The following is an 18,480-nucleotide window of genomic DNA, read 5'->3' as shown; positions in this document are numbered from 1 at the left end:
GCTTTTCACACCCTATTTTTCAACATTGTCTCTTCATACATTTTTCAAATCAAACTGTTTCTCAAAACACACACACACACACTTGCTTTTTCAAGCTTTTCAAACAAAACAAAACGAGCTAAGCAAACTAAGAGCCCGTAGATAACTACGGATGAAAAGGATGCTAACACCTTCCCTTTTCATAACTTACCCCCCGAACTCAAATCTTTTCTTAAAGGTCTTTCCTGTACTTTTATACCTTTCCTAATAATTGGACAAAATAAAAGTCGGTGGCGACTCTTGCTCACCGCAACATTGATTGCTAAAATAAAGTCAGTTCTCCCACCGAGTTACACCCTTCATGTTGCAGACACTAACTACACCGAACATGTAGAGATCAACATGGTGGAAATGGTCAAGGCCAAAGACAGTGAAGCCAAAGAAGTTGAAGGATTTGTTTTAGTTGGAAAGCAGACTACTAAAAGCCTAACTAACAATTTTTCCTTCGACACTTCTATCGAAGGTTTGTCTGCAAGAGATGTTGAACCAAAGTCTACTGAAGGCCTTCTAGGAGAAATAACTGAGGCTACTGAAGGCCTTAGGGTGAAGTTTGATAAGGTAAGGATTGCTAAAGGTCCTGCCTTAGGAGTTAACATGGTAGATTTAAACCAACCTACGCCAAAAATGGAAGAAGTAGAAAGGTGTCTTAGATTGGAGAAAGAGAAGATGAGTTGTGGCTACCCAAAAGCTAATGACAGTCTGCATGAATATTTGTGGAGATGCCACAAGAAGAACTCTGAAATGCTGGTGTGCCCCAGATGCAACATTGTTCTGAATCGAAGGGTTGCTAAAGCCTATGAGATAAATCAACGTACTAAGACCCAGGGCAATTAGAGACAAGAGAGCCAACTGATGAAAGTCTACCCAAGGTCAGGGGAAAGTCTTCTAGGTTTCCTGGTGCGCTGCTACAAGGCTGAAACAGAATGTCAGATCTGTCCTAGATGTGGGGCAGTATATGATAGGGAAATAGTTGAAACGTTCGAAAGGATTCCTTTCACTGATGGATGGGACTACCGAGGAGGTAACCCCGACATGTATATTTTCGACAAAAGGGGGATTCCTAGGAGGCAAGATATCCCCCATCCCAAGGCAAGGAAAGTCACCTTGAAACTCCTTATTGAAGAGAATTGGCGTCGAAGGACATGGGAGAGTCTAGTAGTAGCAAGTTCCCTTTCAGGGCTGCGAGCTCAGGTAAACCACTTGTGGTTCAAATGTTGTTTACTTCAGAAAAACAGGTTATTTAGTGGGAAGGTGCAGGGAAACCCAATAAAAGAATAAGAGATGCTGACTGATGATTTTGAGTCTGACGGAGTTTCATCTATGAATATAAATTGCAATGTAGTATCAGTTTTGCCTCATGAATATAACCAGGAAACATAAATAGAAGACTACGAGGAAGCTGATGAGGAAGAAATTGCGAAAAACACGCGTTCTTCGAAAAGCCTGACCAAGGCATGAAAGGGCACCTGGAACCCTTGTATATTAGAGCCAGGGTCGTATGGATAAATAAAGTTCCGGTATATGGGGGAGCATCTGTTAATTTAATGCCCCAGTTTATGCTAAAGAGGATTGGCATGTTCGACACGGATGTGAAACCACACGACATGGTCCTTTCAAATTATGAAGGAAAGATTAGGCACACCTTGGGAGTAATACAAGTGAATTTGACAGTTGGTTCAATCACAAGGCCAACAATGTTCATGGTTATCCCAGCAAAGGCAAACTATAATATTTTTCTTGGTAGAGAGTGGATACATGGGATAGGAGTTGTCCCTTCAACCATGCATCAAAGGCTGTCTATCTGGAGAGAGCATGGCACAATGGAGAGTATTGAAGTGGACCAGAGCTACTACATGGTAGAAGTAAATCAAGTTGATAGGAGAAACTTTGACAGAAACTTGGCCAACATAGGGCCATGTCATCCAGCAAAAGATGCTTACTCACCTAGTAAGAGTTCCCTTTATTACTTGACTCTCCACCCTGTGAATACAAGATCACACTCACAAAGATGTTTTTGATTCATGGCAAACTCAACAAGCATACAAGCAACAAGGTACAAGCAGAAGAACTCAAAGAAAAGCAAGCATTGGTCACTCATAACAGAGCAGGTCGACCTACTATGCATACAGGTCGACTCAACACAAGCAAAATAAGAGGAACTCAGAAAAACAGCAGTCAGGTCGACCTACTCCCAACACAGGTCGACCTAAAATGAAGAAATTTACATATCATTCTGCTAGGTCGACCTACACAACAACTAGGTCGACCTAATCTGAGGAAATGTCACCAAAACGCATCTGAAGTGGATTCTGGTCGACCTACTTCTTTAACAGGTCGACCTAACTGGGAGCAAAATCATTTAAAGTTAATGCAGCTCTGTTAGGTCGACCTAAGCACCACAAGAGGTCGACCTAATTGATCAAAAATGCCAAAATTTCTGTTCTTCTCTGCTCCAACTGATAAGCTCTCATATATATTGTCCAAGGTTCAATTATTGAAGGTAACACCAACGACTGAAAGATACACAAAGGCTTCTCATCTTCGTTCTTCGTCATCTCCAACACAATTACACATAATCATTCTTGCGTTGAGGGTTAGTGATCGAGTTCGATAACGTCCATGGAACGGAATTGAAGATTCCTAGTGGGTGAAGATTTGTGGGGTTTTTGGTGAATAAAATCCGAGGGTTTTGTCCTCCAAGATAGGTGTTTCTTGGGGGTTTTTATCAAGAGGTTTCATCGAGGATCCATCTGAGTGTGAAGATTGAAGAACAAGGGTTCAAGGCAATTCAAGACACTGCAGAAAAGGGATCAAGTGAAGCTCTTGGATCACCTTGATCTGGCTCAAGATTAAGGGGGAAGAAGATTCAAAGGATCGACAAATTCGGTTTATTGTTTATCGCTTTGTTTTCTTCTTTGTATAAACTGCTTTCAACATTAATGGAAGATTTCCCAATTTCAATTTGGAATTGGGGGCAGACGTAGTCGTAGCGAGGACGATCGACGAACTGCCTGAACAAATATCGTGTTCTTGTCGCTTTTATCCTTTCATTTACGTTCTGTTCATATTTGGTCATAATTGCAAAATTGATTAACGATTCAAGTGTTAAAATTGTGAATTAAGGTTCTGCATAAACAACACAATTCACCACATCTTGAATCATCATCAATTTGAAAATTATCACCAAGTGTTTGTCTTTTTGCTTATTCCATTATTACTGCATTGCAAACCAAAGTTTGTCAATTTAGAAGTTAATTGATCTTCAGCTGTGAAACTTATTGATTCGATAACATATCACTTCATCGCTAATCTCAATTATCTTGTGGTTTTGTCACATATACGACCCTTGCAATAACGGTCCGGAATAGACGCAAGTCGATTCAGAACCGCTTTCGCTTTAGTTCGAAATAATTCCAAAAAACTCTGTGAGATCTATTCACCCCCCCTCTAGATCCTCAGGCCAGCGTCTAACAAGTGGCATCAAGAGCTCTGGTTTATTCCGTGCTACGTGAAACACTTATTGGAAAGATGGCTTCCGGACCTAAAGGGGCTCACAATAGAGCTCCAGTTTTCAACGGTGAAAACTATGGCTATTGGAAGGATTGTATGTGTGTCCACATCAATGCAATTGATAGGAACATCTGGACAGCTATTTTCAATGGTCCTTTTCAGATCACCATGACAAATGCAGCTGGTGCAGTTGTTCCAAAACCAGAAAATACTTGGGATGCTGAAGATGAAAAGAGATATGCATACGATTGGAAAGCGAGAAACATTTTAATCTCAGCTCTAGGAGTTGATGAATACTATCGTGTTTCCCATTGTAGATCCGCTAAAGCTATGTGGGACACATTGCAAGTTGCCCACGAGGGAACGGATGATGTCAAACTAGCTAGGATCAATACGTTAACTCAAGAGTTCGAACTGTTCCACATGGAAGATGGTGAATCCATCGAAAACATGCAGAAGAGATTCGTTCACCTGAAAAATCGGTTAAATTCTCTTGATAGACCTGTTTCCAATGCAGTTGCTACTAACAAAATCTTAAGATGCTTGAACAAGGAATGGCAACCCAAGGTTACAGCAATAAAGGAAGCAAATGATCTAAACACCTTAGACATTACCACTCTCTTTGGTAAATTAGAGGAACATGAACAACACCTTAAATGCCTTGACATGCATGAGAAAAGGGCAAAGAAAGAAAAATGGAGCAAAACATTCTGACAAAGGCTTGATCAACTATAGAAAGCAATCAAACAAGTTCAAACAAGATGACAACAACAAAGGAAAGATCAAAGGCCCTTGCTTTAATTGTGGGAAAGCCGGTCACTACAAACCGGATTGTCCATACCTTAAGAAGGAAAAAGAGAAGAACCAAGGCAAAGGTCATAACAAATCTAAGAGAGCCTACATAGCATGGGAAAGTGACTCATCTAGTGAAAGCTCATCAAGCGATGAAGAAGAATCAGCAAACCTATGTTTCATGGCTCATCAACACAAGAAAAAGAAAGCTGTAAGTCATCTTAAACCTGAACTCGTAGATAAGGTATCTCATTCTCAACTAAAACTTGCTTTTGAAGAATTACATAGAGATGCAATTAAAGCTTTCAAACTTTTGGCCTTAAATAAGAAAATCTTTTCATATCTTGAATCAAAAGTTGAGAAAACCGAAAAGGATATGGAAGCTTTAAAACAATCTATGTTAGACATTCAAAAGGATAAAGTTGAAATAGATTCTACATCATGGTTTGGTTGTGAGACATGTCACATTTGGCAAAAAGAAGTAAGAGATCTAAAAGCCAAGTTAGACAAGGCTCTACAACCAAAAGTGACCTTTGCGGTTGATCCAAATAAGTTCAAAAGATCGTATACTCCTTTATATAGTAAATAAAATTTTGTACCAAAAGTATCAACTAGCGCAACAGCATATTCTCATCATATTACCTGTCATTATTGTTGCAAAAAGGGTCATACCATTGAAAAATGCAAATTTAGGAGAATTTTAGTTCCTAAAGGAGTATTTCAATGGTTGCCTAAGTGCAACAAATTGTGTACTCACTACCAAGGACCCAATGAAAATTGGGGACCTCCCTCTCTAAATTAATCTTGCAGGAAAAGTGTCTTGACATTGCCGAAAGGTTGTGGTTCCTTGATAGCGGATGTTCAAGACACATGACGGGAGACCTATCTCTTTTCGTTGAGTTTCAAGCAAAGAAAAAGGGGTATGTCACCTATGGAGATAACAATCGGGGAGCCATACTTGGTAAAGGAAGTGTAGGTAACCCTTCTACCACTACTATAACTGATGTGCTGCTAGTAGAAGACCTTAAACATAATCTTTTAAGTATAAGTCAATTGTGTGACAAAGATTTTAAAGTAATGCTTACAAATTCTGGCTGCACAATAGAACATACTAAGAAAAGAGACATTATGTTTAAGGGCTTAAGAGTAAACAACATCTACATGCTAAACTTGGATGAGGTATCTAAGTCTAGTACCAAGTGTCTAATTGCTCTAGGCGAAGACTCATGGCTTTGGCATAGACGTCTCGCCCACATAAATTTTGACTTACTTAATAAAGTTGTCACAAAAGATTTAGTAATCGGCTTACCTAAAATGAAGTTTTCAAAAGATCATCTATGTGATGCTTGTCAAAAGGGAAAGCAAACAAAAATTTCTTTTAAATCAAAGAACGTGGTTTCAACATCACGCCCTCTTGAAGTACTTCACATGGATCTCTTTGGCCCTTCAAGGACTAAAAGCATAGGTGGAAACACCTATGGTTTTGTCATTGTAGATGATTACTCTAGATTTTGTTGGACAATCTTTCTACCTAGTAAGGATCAAACTTTTCCAGCTTTCACACAATTTGCAAGATTATGTCAAAATAAAATGAACAACAAAATAGTTGCAATTCGAAGTGATCACGGTGGAGAGTTTGAAAACTATCTTTTTGAAAAATAATGTGATAAACATGGAATTGAGCATAACTTTTCAGCTCCTAGAACACCTCAACAAAACGGAGTGGTTGAACGTAAAAATCGGGTTCTAGAGGAGCTGGCAAGAACAATGCTAAATGAGGGTAATCTACCCAAGTATTTCTGGGCTGACGCGATTAGCACCGCATGTTATGTTTTGAATAGGATAATAATACGTCCTATACTGAACAAAACTACCTCTGAATTACTAAAAGGTAGAAAACCAAATGTATCTCATCTCCATGTATTCGGTTGCAAGTGTTTTGTCTTGAACAATGGTAAGGATAATCTTGGTAAATTCGATGCTAAAGCTGATGAGGGAATATTCCTTGGTTACTCACAATCTAGCAAAGCATATCGGGTATATAATAAGAGATTACTTATAGTAGAAGATCAGTACACGTGTCTTTTGATGAATCTTATACAAAATACGTCGAGAAAGGTCTTTCGTTTAATGGTGCAGGTCCATCCACTGAAGACATTGTCAAAGATAAGGAAGACGAGAATGAAAGTATTGTAAAGAAAGATGCTGAGAAAGAGAAAGATGAGTCTCATGATGAAAATGAAAAGGAAAGCATCTCAAACAATGAAGAACTTCCTAAGGCCTGGACAAATGTGAAAGACCATCCAATTGACAATATAATAGGAGACATCTCAAGGGGCGTTACAACATGCTCAAAGATAAGTAACTTCTGTCATCATTTTGCTTTTGTTTCACAAGTTGAGCCGAAAAACGCTAAGGATGCATTACTTGATGAGCATTGGCTAATGGCCATGCAAGAAGAATTAAACCAATTTAAACGGAATGATGTTTGGGACTTAGTCCCTCATCCGGGAGATCATCAAGTAATAGGCACTAGATGGGTTTTTCGTAACAAACTTGATGAAAACGGCGTTATTACTAGAAACAAAGCTAGATTAGTTGCCCAAGGTTACAATCAAGAGGAAGGTATTGATTATGAAGAGACATACGCTCCTGTAGCACGTATCGAAGCTATTCGTCTCTTACTTGCTTATGCGTGTTCTAAAGACTTCAAACTATTCCAAATGGATGTTAAAAGTGCCTTTCTAAATGGCTATATAAATGAAGAAGTCTATGTTGCTCAGCCACCCGGCTTTGAGAATTACATGTATCCAACTCATGTTTATAAGCTGAAACATGCTCTATACGGTCTTAAACAAGCCCCTCGGGCTTGGTACGAACGTTTGAGCAAATTTCTTCTTAGTCAAGGGTACTCTAGGGGTAAAGTTGACACTAGAGTAAAAGTCCTGTCTTACACTCACGAACCAAGCATATTGAAATAAGACATCACTTCCTACGAGATCATGTAGAGAAAGGAGACGTTACATTTGAACATGTAGAAAGCAAGAAGCAACTAGCTGACATCTTCACCAAACCTCTAGCAACGGAGCAATACTTCAACAATCGTAGGGAATTAGGGATACTCGATATCTCTAATTTGGGCTAATTACGTTTGTTCTCTCTTAATGTTATTCCTTTACTTTATATCTATATTTTTCTGCTAACATTTCTCTTAGCGTAAAGGTAGTTGATTATCAAGCCAGGCGTCATTCCACATTGACTAAAGGCTGCCACTAAAGTTGACACCTACATATTGAGAAAGCGGTAACGTAACTGTTGTTCACTTCCAAAAATATTATTGATACTATAATATGCTATCAATTAACATGCTTATAGTGACTTCATACATATATCTCTCTTGCTCATGTATGTGTTTCATCTTTAATGTACCTTTAAACATATTTGGCTCTCATGCTATCACTATCTACCTTTTATCTACTATACTATGAATGCTAGCGGTTTATCTATGTTTCTCTCGTTACTCTCCTCTTCTGTTTTTCGTGTATCTCTTTTGGTGTTGTCAAAGGGGGAGATAGATGCTGAGTGTACGGGGGAGCTCAGCTGAGTGAATAGTTGCTGAGTGTACGGGGGAGCTTTTACCACTTATTGCCAAAGCTTCTACTACCGGTTTGCCATCATCAAAAAGGGGGAGTATGTGAATACAAGATCACACTCACAAAGATGTTTTTGATTCATGGCAAACTCAACAAGCATACAAGCAACAAGGTACAAGCAGAAGAACTCAAAGAAAAGCAAGCATTGGTCACTCATAACAGAGCAGGTCGACCTACTATGCATACAGGTCGACTCAACACAAGCAAAATAAGAGGAACTCATAAAAACAGCAGTCAGGTCGACCTACTCCCAACACGGGTCGACCTAAAATGAAGAAATTTACATATCATTCTGCTAGGTCGACCTACACAACAACTAGGTCGACCTAATCTGAGGAAATGTCACCAAAACGCATCTGAAGTGGATTCTGGTCGACCTACTTCTTTAACAGGTCGACCTAACTGGGAGCAAAATCATTTAAAGTTAATGCAGCTCTGTTAGGTCGACCTAAGCACCACAAGAGGTCGACCTAATTGATCAAAAATGCCAAAATTTCTGTTCTTCTCTGCTCCAACTGATAAGCTCTCATATATATTGTCCAAGGTTCAATTATTGAAGGTAACACCAACGACTGAAAGATACACAAAGGCTTCTCATCTCCGTTCTTCGTCATCTCCAACACAATTACACATAATCATTCTTGCGTTGAGGGTTAGTGATCGAGTTCGATAACGTCCATGGAACGGAATTGAAGATTCCTAGTGGGTGAAGATTTGTGGGGTTTTTGGTGAATAAAATCCGAGGGTTTTTTCCTCCAAGATAGGTGTTTCTTGGGGGTTTTTATCAAGAGGTTTCATCGAGGATCCATCTGAGTGTGAAGATTGAAGAACAAGGGTTCAAGGCAATTCAAGACACTGCAGAAAAGGGATCAAGTGAAGCTCTTGGATCACCTTGATCTGGCTCAAGATTAAGGGGGAAGAAGATTCAAAGGATCGACAAATTCGGTTTATTGTTTATCGCTTTGTTTTCTTCTTTGTATAAACTGCTTTCAACATTAATGGAAGATTTCCCAATTTCAATTTGGAATTGGGGGCAGACGTAGTCGTAGCGAGGACGATCGACGAACTGCCTGAACAAATATCGTGTTCTTGTCGCTTTTATCCTTTCATTTACGTTCTGTTCATATTTGGTCATAATTGCAAAATTGATTAACGATTCAAGTGTTAAAATTGTGAATTAAGGTTCTGCATAAACAACACAATTCACCACATCTTGAATCATCATCAATTTGAACATTATCACCAAGTGTTTGTCTTTTTGCTTATTCCATTATTACTGCATTGCAAACCAAAGTTTGTCAATTTAGAAGTTAATTGATCTTCAGCTGTGAAACGTATTGATTCGATAACATATCACTTCATCGCTAATCTCAATTATCTTGTGGTTTTGTCACATATACGACCCTTGCAATAACGGTCCGGAATAGACGCAAGTCGATTCAGAACCGCTTTCGCTTTAGTTCGAAATAATTCCAAAAAACTCTGTGAGATCTATTCACCCCCCCTCTAGATCCTCAGGCCAGCGTCTAACACACCCAAATGGTTTTCAATGGAACAAGGAAATTATGGGAGAAGAAGAGGATGTTGAAGGATCATCTGAGATACGGCCAACTGGTTGGGACGAAGACATCGATTATGTCTGAGTCTTCATTCTTCGAAAAGATTTTGGCTTATGTGGTCGAGAACAAAAGAAAAGTGACTCTCGAAGCCGAAGTGGCAAACATGCCTGTCGAAGCCACAAGTGACAGATTACATACAGCAGGACCTGGAGAGCATCTCATTCCAAAACCTCTTGACGAATAGGTACCAGTCGAACAAATGGGCCAGAGGTTAGATGCTATCTATGATGAGGAGACTCTGGGGTTCGAAAAAGATCCAGTGGCGTCGAGCGCAAAGATGCTAGCACAAGACCCCCTTGAAGAAATAAATCTTGGAGATGGGAACTTGAAAAGAGTCACATACATCAGCGCTAAACTGGAGCCAAAGGTAAAAGCAAAAGTCATTGAGTTGCTGAAAGAAAATAAAGATTGCTTCGCCTAGGATTATCGCTGTTGTGTGATTGAAAGGAAGTGAGAAGGGTCTCATATCTAGGAGAATCTTAGATAGAAATATCACGGGTAGTGATCAGGTGCAAAGTTTGTAAAACTAGAGGTTGTTTAGAACTTCAAACTAATACTATTATAGCAAATTTCATTCCTGGCTTTGATGCTCCCATATGTAGGTGACGTTGCATCGAACTGGGTTAACAATTGACATGTGTTATTTACTTAATGCAACATACTTTAAATTGTTAATTATTACTGGTGTTGTTACGATGTCGTGACATTTCATTCAATTTTCTGAAAGTCCTGACATCGTATATGACATATGTTTTCTAAGTGTCAGAATTTCACAAACATACACTAAGAATCTTTCTAATTATAAAGCCAGATTTGAGAAAAAGTAACAAGGAGGCCGATTCAAATCAGCAAAAAAATATATAGATTTATGTTAATAAATCTGAATAGACAAAAATAATCATTCAATAAATCTGAATAGACAAAAAATAAGATGTGTTGGGTGGAAAGAATAAAAATATTTTAATCGGAAGGATTTGTTTTTATTCGTAACCTCACTCTCTTAATTTAGAGAAACTTAACATTTTTATTAGAGAATTTTAGAAGGCTTGAACAAATTGTTCCAATATAATTTTTATTTTTATAATATTTAAAAATTAAAAATATATTAATAAAAATTATTTTATCATTCTAAACAAAAAAAAATTTAAAAAAAAATACTGAAAATTTCTCTATTTAAAAAAACAAATTGAAAGCCCTCCTTCTTCACCCTTCCTAACTCCATATCAAAGGATTCAAAGCCTAAATGAATTGTATTTTATTTGGTTGTGGATAGATCAGTAAGCAATCTATAAGCGTCCAATAAGGCAACTGACAGTGACGAGTTGTCTGTTTCAATTGAATTTGTAATTTTGTGTACGGAAAGAAAGTTGCAAACTAATTTCGCAAGATTCCCCGATCATTGAAAAACCTAACTTTACCATTTATTTTTTCAACCAAATCAAATCAAACTTAAATAAAAAATTCTCACTTTTACATGTCAAACATATTTTCAAGAATAAAACTAGTTTAGTGAATCATATTTTCAAGAACATCAAACTAGAAAGTCCTCTTGACCTAAAATTGAATTTATATTCACATCAGAATCAAAACAAGAGACAACTCCAAACACATCTTTGATTCTATAACGAAAAAAAAGTTATTAAAAATAAATCCATAATTAAAAAAAAGTTAAAATTTCAAACCCAGCTAACTGCAATCCATCTCTGTGTTAAGCCAATTCAAAATTGGATCAATCCATACAAAAATCCATAGTAGTGGATAGGGCTGTTATCGGTCCGGTTCGGTCCGGATAATTGATATCCCGATTCATGGACCGAAAACTTATCCGGGTAAACCGGGACCGGTCCAGCACAGTGATGGATAAATTTTTGGACCGAAACCGATCCAACAATTTCGGGTAACCGAAGACCGAACTGAATTAGATCTTTTTTAATAAAATAACCGAAACCGGACCGTTGTTGTTGATCGGGTAACCGGACCACCCGATACACAAAAAAAATTAATGAAATTTCATGTTTATTTATGGGTTTCCAAACTGTACATGAAATGAAACTAATGATTTTACATATGAAATTAACAACCAGCAGCATTTCATAATCACTTATATAATATTCCAACTTATATAATATACCAAGACAAATATTAATGTTTTGATAAGAGGCTACCAAAGATAATTGTATCAAAAATACATGAGGTTTCAAAATGACAACCAGCAGCAGCATTTCAAAATGATAAGTCAAAATAAACTCAAAAGATCATTACATTTCATAATGCCTCAGAACAATCTCATCATTGGCATTGTATTCAAGTTGCAGCAGCAGTAGATGAAACACCCAAATCTTCACCAAAATGATATGTCAAAGGTTCATCTTGTGACTCCTCAAGCTACAACACAAATTTGAAAAGTATTAGTTAAGATAGAATAATAATAAACATGTATTAGTTAGAATTGAAAGAAGACATGAAAAATAAACTTACAATAGAAGCAGTGCACCCCTTCTTTATTCCATATTTCTCCTTCACCCAATCACCTCCACAAAGCACCATTTCAACTGTCTTAGTTTTCATAGAAGATCTTTTCGGATCAATAATCCTTTTCCCAGCACTAAAAGTTGCTTCTGAAGCAACAGTAGTAACTGGAACAGTTAGGATATCCTTTGCCAATTTACTAAGAACAGGATATTTGGCCTCATTTCCCATCCACCAAGTTAAAACATCAAATTTAGCATTAGGGGGAACTTTCAAAGGAGGCTCCTCAAAATATAATTCAAGGTCAGATTTGGAATTATTACCCACAACAGTTTCTAAAAACATTTCAAAGTTCCTCCTTCCCAATCCAGAAGTAGATCCTACTTCTGGAGATTCAGATGCAGCAGTAGGGGTAGTTGCATCATTGGTTCCATAGGAATCTTGATACAATTGGAAGAGGGTACTTAAATTTTCAGACAACTGTTGTTGATATGTATCTGATTGAGTGGGATTTGGATACAAAAAGGGGTATACCCATTTGATGAAGATCATCTTATACCTATTGCATAAAATAAAGTATAAGGTAACAACAATGGCCTCAGAATAATTCATTAGGAAAGGCAACATTAACAATTAATGACCTCAGAATTATTGTTCATCATTGGCAGCATTAACAATTAATGAGGTAACAGAATAGGCCACAACCCCAACTAAAGTCACCAAGAGGTAACAGAATAGGCCTCAGAATCTTGAATTCTAATAATGCAGATCAAGAAAACATGTCATCATAGGCACTATTAAACCACAACTAGCAAGGCAACTTAAATGAGAAAATAGGCACTATTAAGTCACAACTCACTAATATGCATATCAACAAAACAATCCATCATAGGCCTCAGGTAATCATAATTCATACAATTCAAGAAAAGATTTCATCATAGGCACTATTAAATCACAAGTCCACAACCAGCAAGGCAACTTAAATGAGCCTATCAAGAACAGGATTACAGGATCCATCATATGCCTCAGGTAATCATAAATAATTCATACAATTCAAGAAAAGATTACATCATAGGCAGGCAGTAGGCACTATTAAACCACAACCAGCAGCAAGGCAACTTAATAAGACACAATTAAGTCACAACTCACTACTATACATATCAATAACAGGATACCAATCATGCATCAGATAATAATCATTCATATCAAGATCAGAGAATAATAATCATGCCTCAGATAATAATCATACATCATCGGCTAAGATGTTCATACCTTGGATCAAGAACTGCACCAATAGAAATCAATGTATTAGACTCTGACCAATACTTGTCATATTTCAACTTCATTTCACTAGCAAGGGCCTGCAACTGAGGATTATGTGAGATTCTTGAAGGATTATCAAGTAAAACCTTCACTCTGTAAAGCTCAGACAAAAACAGATTAGCAGTAGGGTAAGATGTGCCACTAATAATTGATGTCACATCAGCAAAAACCTCCAAAAACTTGCAAATATCATGAACATCTTCCCAATCATTTGCATCAGGCAAAAAACTGAGAAATGCACCATTTTCCTCAGCATATCTAGGCCACACTTCTCTGTAATGGTATGCAGTAGACAACATCAACCAAGTTGAGTTCCACCTAGTCTTTGTATCCAACACTTGCATTCTGCCTTCAAGTTGCAACTCATCAACAATCTTTTTGAATGATTTGCATCTTGTTTCAGAATTGAGCAAGTATTTGACACCATTTCTTATCTTATCAACAGACACCTTAATCATATCAAGCCCATCCTGCACCAACAGATTTAAGATGTGTGCACAACACCTTACATGAAATAACTTACCACCTAAGGGTAAATTTCTCCTACCAGAATAATCCCTCTTCAACCTAGCAATGCAATTATCATTGGCACTGGCATTATCAACAGAAATAGATGCTACCTTATCCCTTATTCCCCAATCATCCATTACCTTTATCAATTCCCTGCACAAAACCTCTCCAGAATGTGGTGGTGGCACATTCTTAAAAGATAAAACTCTTTTATGAAGCTGCCATTTTGAATCAATGAAATGACCAGTCACAGTCATATACTCATATAGCCTATCCTCTATTCACCAGACCACCACAAGTCAGTGGTGAGACTGACCCTATTAATCAAAGCCATAGACCTTTTCATTTTAATTCTCTCAGCCTCATAAAATGTCTCACAATCAAACTTAACCTGTTGCCTAGTAATCTTTTTGTACCATGGATAAATCTCTTTTAGAAACTCATTAAAAATAACACCTTCCATAACAGAAAAAGGAAATTCATGACCTAGAATCATGTGTGCTGCAATTTCTCTAACCCTAGCATGATTATATGTCCAAGTAGCTAAACTAGGAGTATTATCACCTATGTTTAATCTAGACTGAGCAAACTCTTTCTCATTATTTCCTTTCAACCTTAACCTTCTCTGAATACAAGCATCTAAATGTTTCTTACCATTGGAGGTACTCTTCCACTTTGAATCATATGTGTAAAGCTTTCCACACCATCTGCACTTCCACTTCTTAATGCCATCTGGACCTACAATCAACACCATTTCAGAATGAACAGCGGATTTTTTGGGACGAGGAGCTCTACCATCAGCATTTCTCTGACTCTGGGAACTCTGAGCTTGGGCAACTTGAGGGGTTGAAGCATCAGTGTTTGTGTTTGTAGTATTTTGAGTAGGGGTCTGAGTAGTAGTATTATCAGTGGGGTTGGTTTGAGTAGTTGTATCACTCGGAACTGGAACCTCCATATCCATCAACTCACCAATCTCTAAATTACCTCCATCCGTTGTCTCCTCTTCCCCGATGTCACCAAGCAACAACTCAATATCAATAAGATCATCCACCATTGTTGGAGGAGTCAATGATGAATCTTGAAACGACATGGAAGAAAATACAAAGAATTAAACAATAATATAATAGTAAACTGTAACAAAAGTCAACAACAGAAGCCCAACTTTATTTAGAACAGTATAAGAAAACCTAATCGAGCTTTATTATCATTTATGAATCAAAAAAACTCAGTATAAGAAAACCCTAACGATTTATTAATCCTAATCAAACTTGAAAATTGAAATAGGCAAAACTTAGGTCAAAATTGTAACATGCATTTCATTTATAAAAAGTTTAGGTCAAAACAAATTAGGGCAAAACAGCAACATACTATAGAACGAAGCATCAAACCTAACATGCAAACATGGTAAATAGCATGAAATTTATGTGAAATATAACAATACAAAAAGATTGAATACATTACAGTTATACAAAGAAGATACTCCAAGATATCTCTCTGAAACAGATACACGAAATCACGATTCAAGAAGAAGTAAAAACAACAACTAGTGTGTGAGGATGAGGAGTTATCATCGGAGACAAGGAGGGGAAGAGGAGGCCGTCGGAGGTGGCTGAGGTAGAGACATGGGAGGAGGAGAGGAAGAGAGACACGTGAGTGAGAGAGGGAGGAGAGGACCAGAGGAGTCTAAGAGTGAATGAGAGAGAGGGAGTGGGAAAAAGTGAGAAAATGAAATGACAAGGCTATTTATATTTTTATTTTCGGTTACTCATTGGATACTTGGTCCGGTTCTTCATTTTGGATTCGGATATTTTTTTTATCCATTACCGTCCCATTCACTGTTTCGGTCGGTCCATTGGACCAGTTCCACCGGCCCCGATCCCGGTCCGATTCTCGGATCCGCATTCCCAAATACAGCCCTAGTAGTGGACTGTGCAATAGGCAATTGAGACGAAGCTTTCAAAAGTTAAAAATAAAACAAGTTGAAGATTTTTGAAAAGGTAAAATTCAAAAGTTAAAGTTAGAATCAATTCTAACAACTAAACACATCAAAATCTATTCTCTTATCCATCAAGAATAAATTTTAAGTGCTTCAATTGTAAAACAAACATTCCAGCTTCAAAACAAAGCCAAAAACTGATCAGCCATGAAATTGAAATTGAAAAATGAGTAAACTGCAATATAAAGAAAAAACTAATAGATCAACACCATCCATACCAATATTAATATCAAAATAAAATCATAGCCATAACATAATAAACCCTCAAGGAGTATCAATCCTCCAAAGAAGAACCTACCAAATGTAAAACGCCTAAAAAACTCAATCAAAACAAGAAAAATTAGGGTTTTGAAATTCGAACACTAGATCTAATGGAACAATCTCCATTTGTAATCCCAATCACATTCAGTAACCTGAAACACATTACTCAAAGAACTCCCATTCCCCGATTTCAGAGGAATCTGCAAATCACAACGAACTTTAGGTTTCGCTTTCCCTGACTTAAACAACCCCAATTTAAACCTCACATTCATCAAAATCTTCACGTCAATTCCATAAACTCCACTCTCCTTCTCTTTGTCGAAATCCGAAACCTGATCTGAACTCAACAGAATCACTTGTTCACCTTTGAAAACAGGATTCAAGAAATTCGTACTCTTATGATGCTGAAAGAATCCTCCTAGCGTTTGATTCCCAAACGCAACATCTTTATAAAACGCAACCGTTTCGATGCTATCGTAATAGACTCCGACTCTTCGGTTAGGGTTTCGGATGGTGATGTTGACGGCGAGATCGTAGTTGAGAGTGTTGTTTTTGGTGAAATTGAACTGAGAAAGGGAAGCATCGGTGGCGGTGAAGTGGATAACGTTAGGACGGACGATGAGCCAGGCGAGGAAGCCGAGGATGACGGCGATGATGATGATTGTGGTTAGGATTTTGCAGATGATGCTTAGGATGCAGTTGAAGATGCAGCCGCAACAGCCGCGGAAGCAGCCGCAGAGGCAGCTGCAGAAGCCGCAGGAGGAGTCGTTGCGGTGGCGACGGTGGGGTTGCGGCGGAGGGATGGAAGGGCCGTAGTAAGCGCCGTTGAGTTGATTTGACATGATTGAAGAGATTGAAGAGAAAAGCGATTATTTCAAAACGTTGGTAGAGTGAATTATTTATGTGAAAATTGAAAAATATATATTGAAATATATTAAACGGAAAAAGGGTATATAAGGAATTTCGGTTATTTTGTTGTAACGTTAGTGCTGTAATGTAGTGCGAAACGGAGTAACTAGATATGGTAGAACGTGTTGAGAATCGGAATGGATTTAACAGAATAAGCGCGTTAAGTGATAAATTTCAACTGAATACGAAACCACTTACTATATTTTTAGAGAAGAAAGAGGAAAAAGCGTGTTTGTTTTTAAAACAGATTTTGGATTATTTTGTTAAGATCTTAGGGGTTAAGAGAATAATGGGTTAATTAATTACAGTATGGTTTATAATAATAATCAAATTAATCAATCGTGGTTTTAAGCGTTATTGGCTATTGGGTTGGACCAATATTTGTGATGCAGAGAATGCAGAGGGATATAGATAGGGTCAAGGGAGTCATAAAAATACTTATAATAATAATTAGAATTTAATTTAATACTATATACAAGATTCGAATTGACCAATATGATGTAAACGTTCTTCAAGAGGACAAAAAGATTAATATAATAATATCTATATGCTTTTTAATGACTTTTTTTTTAATTATTTTCAAAATATCTAAAAACAATTAAAAAAGAAAACAAGATTAATTTCTATGTTTTCTTTTTCTATATGTTAAGTGTGTAATTTTATTTACAAATAAATTAAATTAAATTATACAATGTAGTTGTTTAAATTTTCACGTAAATTGTCTAAATTCAATTTTTCATTTTTATTAATATATTATTTTTCTAATGTGTATACTTAGTCGTTAAGTAATCTCATTTTTAAAATTTGTTAAGAAAATTAATTTTATTATTTTATAAAAAAAATTAATCAGCTCTATAAATTTTTATTAATTATTTGTTTATTTCTATTAAAAAAGACTTAAGTCATTTCATTAATAACAATATTTATGTTTTTTTTTTAAACAAATCAATTTGAATTAGAGGTAAAAAAAAAGCCTAGCACAAGAAAGGCTAGCTACAATATAAAGGAGTAAAGATCCTCTCCATTTCTCAAAAGAAATGAAGATGTCCATTACTATGGTTTTGATGTATAAATATGTACTTAATATTACAATTTTTAGAAATGCGTATCAATATATCTTTTATTTACACTAAAACTATAGTAATTGACACCTCTAAGAAATGGAGAGGATCCTTATTCAATATAAAGTACAAAGCAGAAAACGTCACCTGTTACACATACACCCAAACAATATGATGAAGCCACCAAATCTAAACTTACCGAATTCTCCAACTGCCAATACAATCCCAAGCAGACTACAAAACTTAAAAAACCATTGAAAAATCTCCCTGTACATCAGAAAAACAATGAAAAACAATTGCCATAAGTGAACTTTATGGACACGACTATCCGATACAAA

The 18,480-nt window shown here is 36.9% G+C and overlaps 1 protein-coding gene across 1 annotated transcript; it reads right to left on the bottom strand.

The window, feature by feature from the left end:
- Positions 1-16,094: 16,094 nt before the first annotated feature.
- On the bottom strand, positions 16,095-17,343 carry LOC131640873 (NDR1/HIN1-like protein 3). The gene has a single exon (XM_058911246.1). The coding sequence runs from the start codon at positions 17,012-17,014 to the stop codon at positions 16,280-16,282; it is 735 nt and encodes a 244-aa protein (XP_058767229.1). The 5' UTR covers positions 17,015-17,343; the 3' UTR covers positions 16,095-16,279.
- Positions 17,344-18,480: the final 1,137 nt, after the last annotated feature.

The sequence above is a fragment of the Vicia villosa genome, unplaced genomic scaffold (genome assembly GCF_029867415.1).
Source record: "Vicia villosa cultivar HV-30 ecotype Madison, WI unplaced genomic scaffold, Vvil1.0 ctg.003356F_1_1, whole genome shotgun sequence".
Taxonomy (NCBI): Eukaryota; Viridiplantae; Streptophyta; class Magnoliopsida; order Fabales; family Fabaceae; genus Vicia; species Vicia villosa.
The sequence above is the reverse complement of the archived record's forward strand: the minus strand, read 5'-3'. Positions and strand labels throughout refer to the sequence as shown.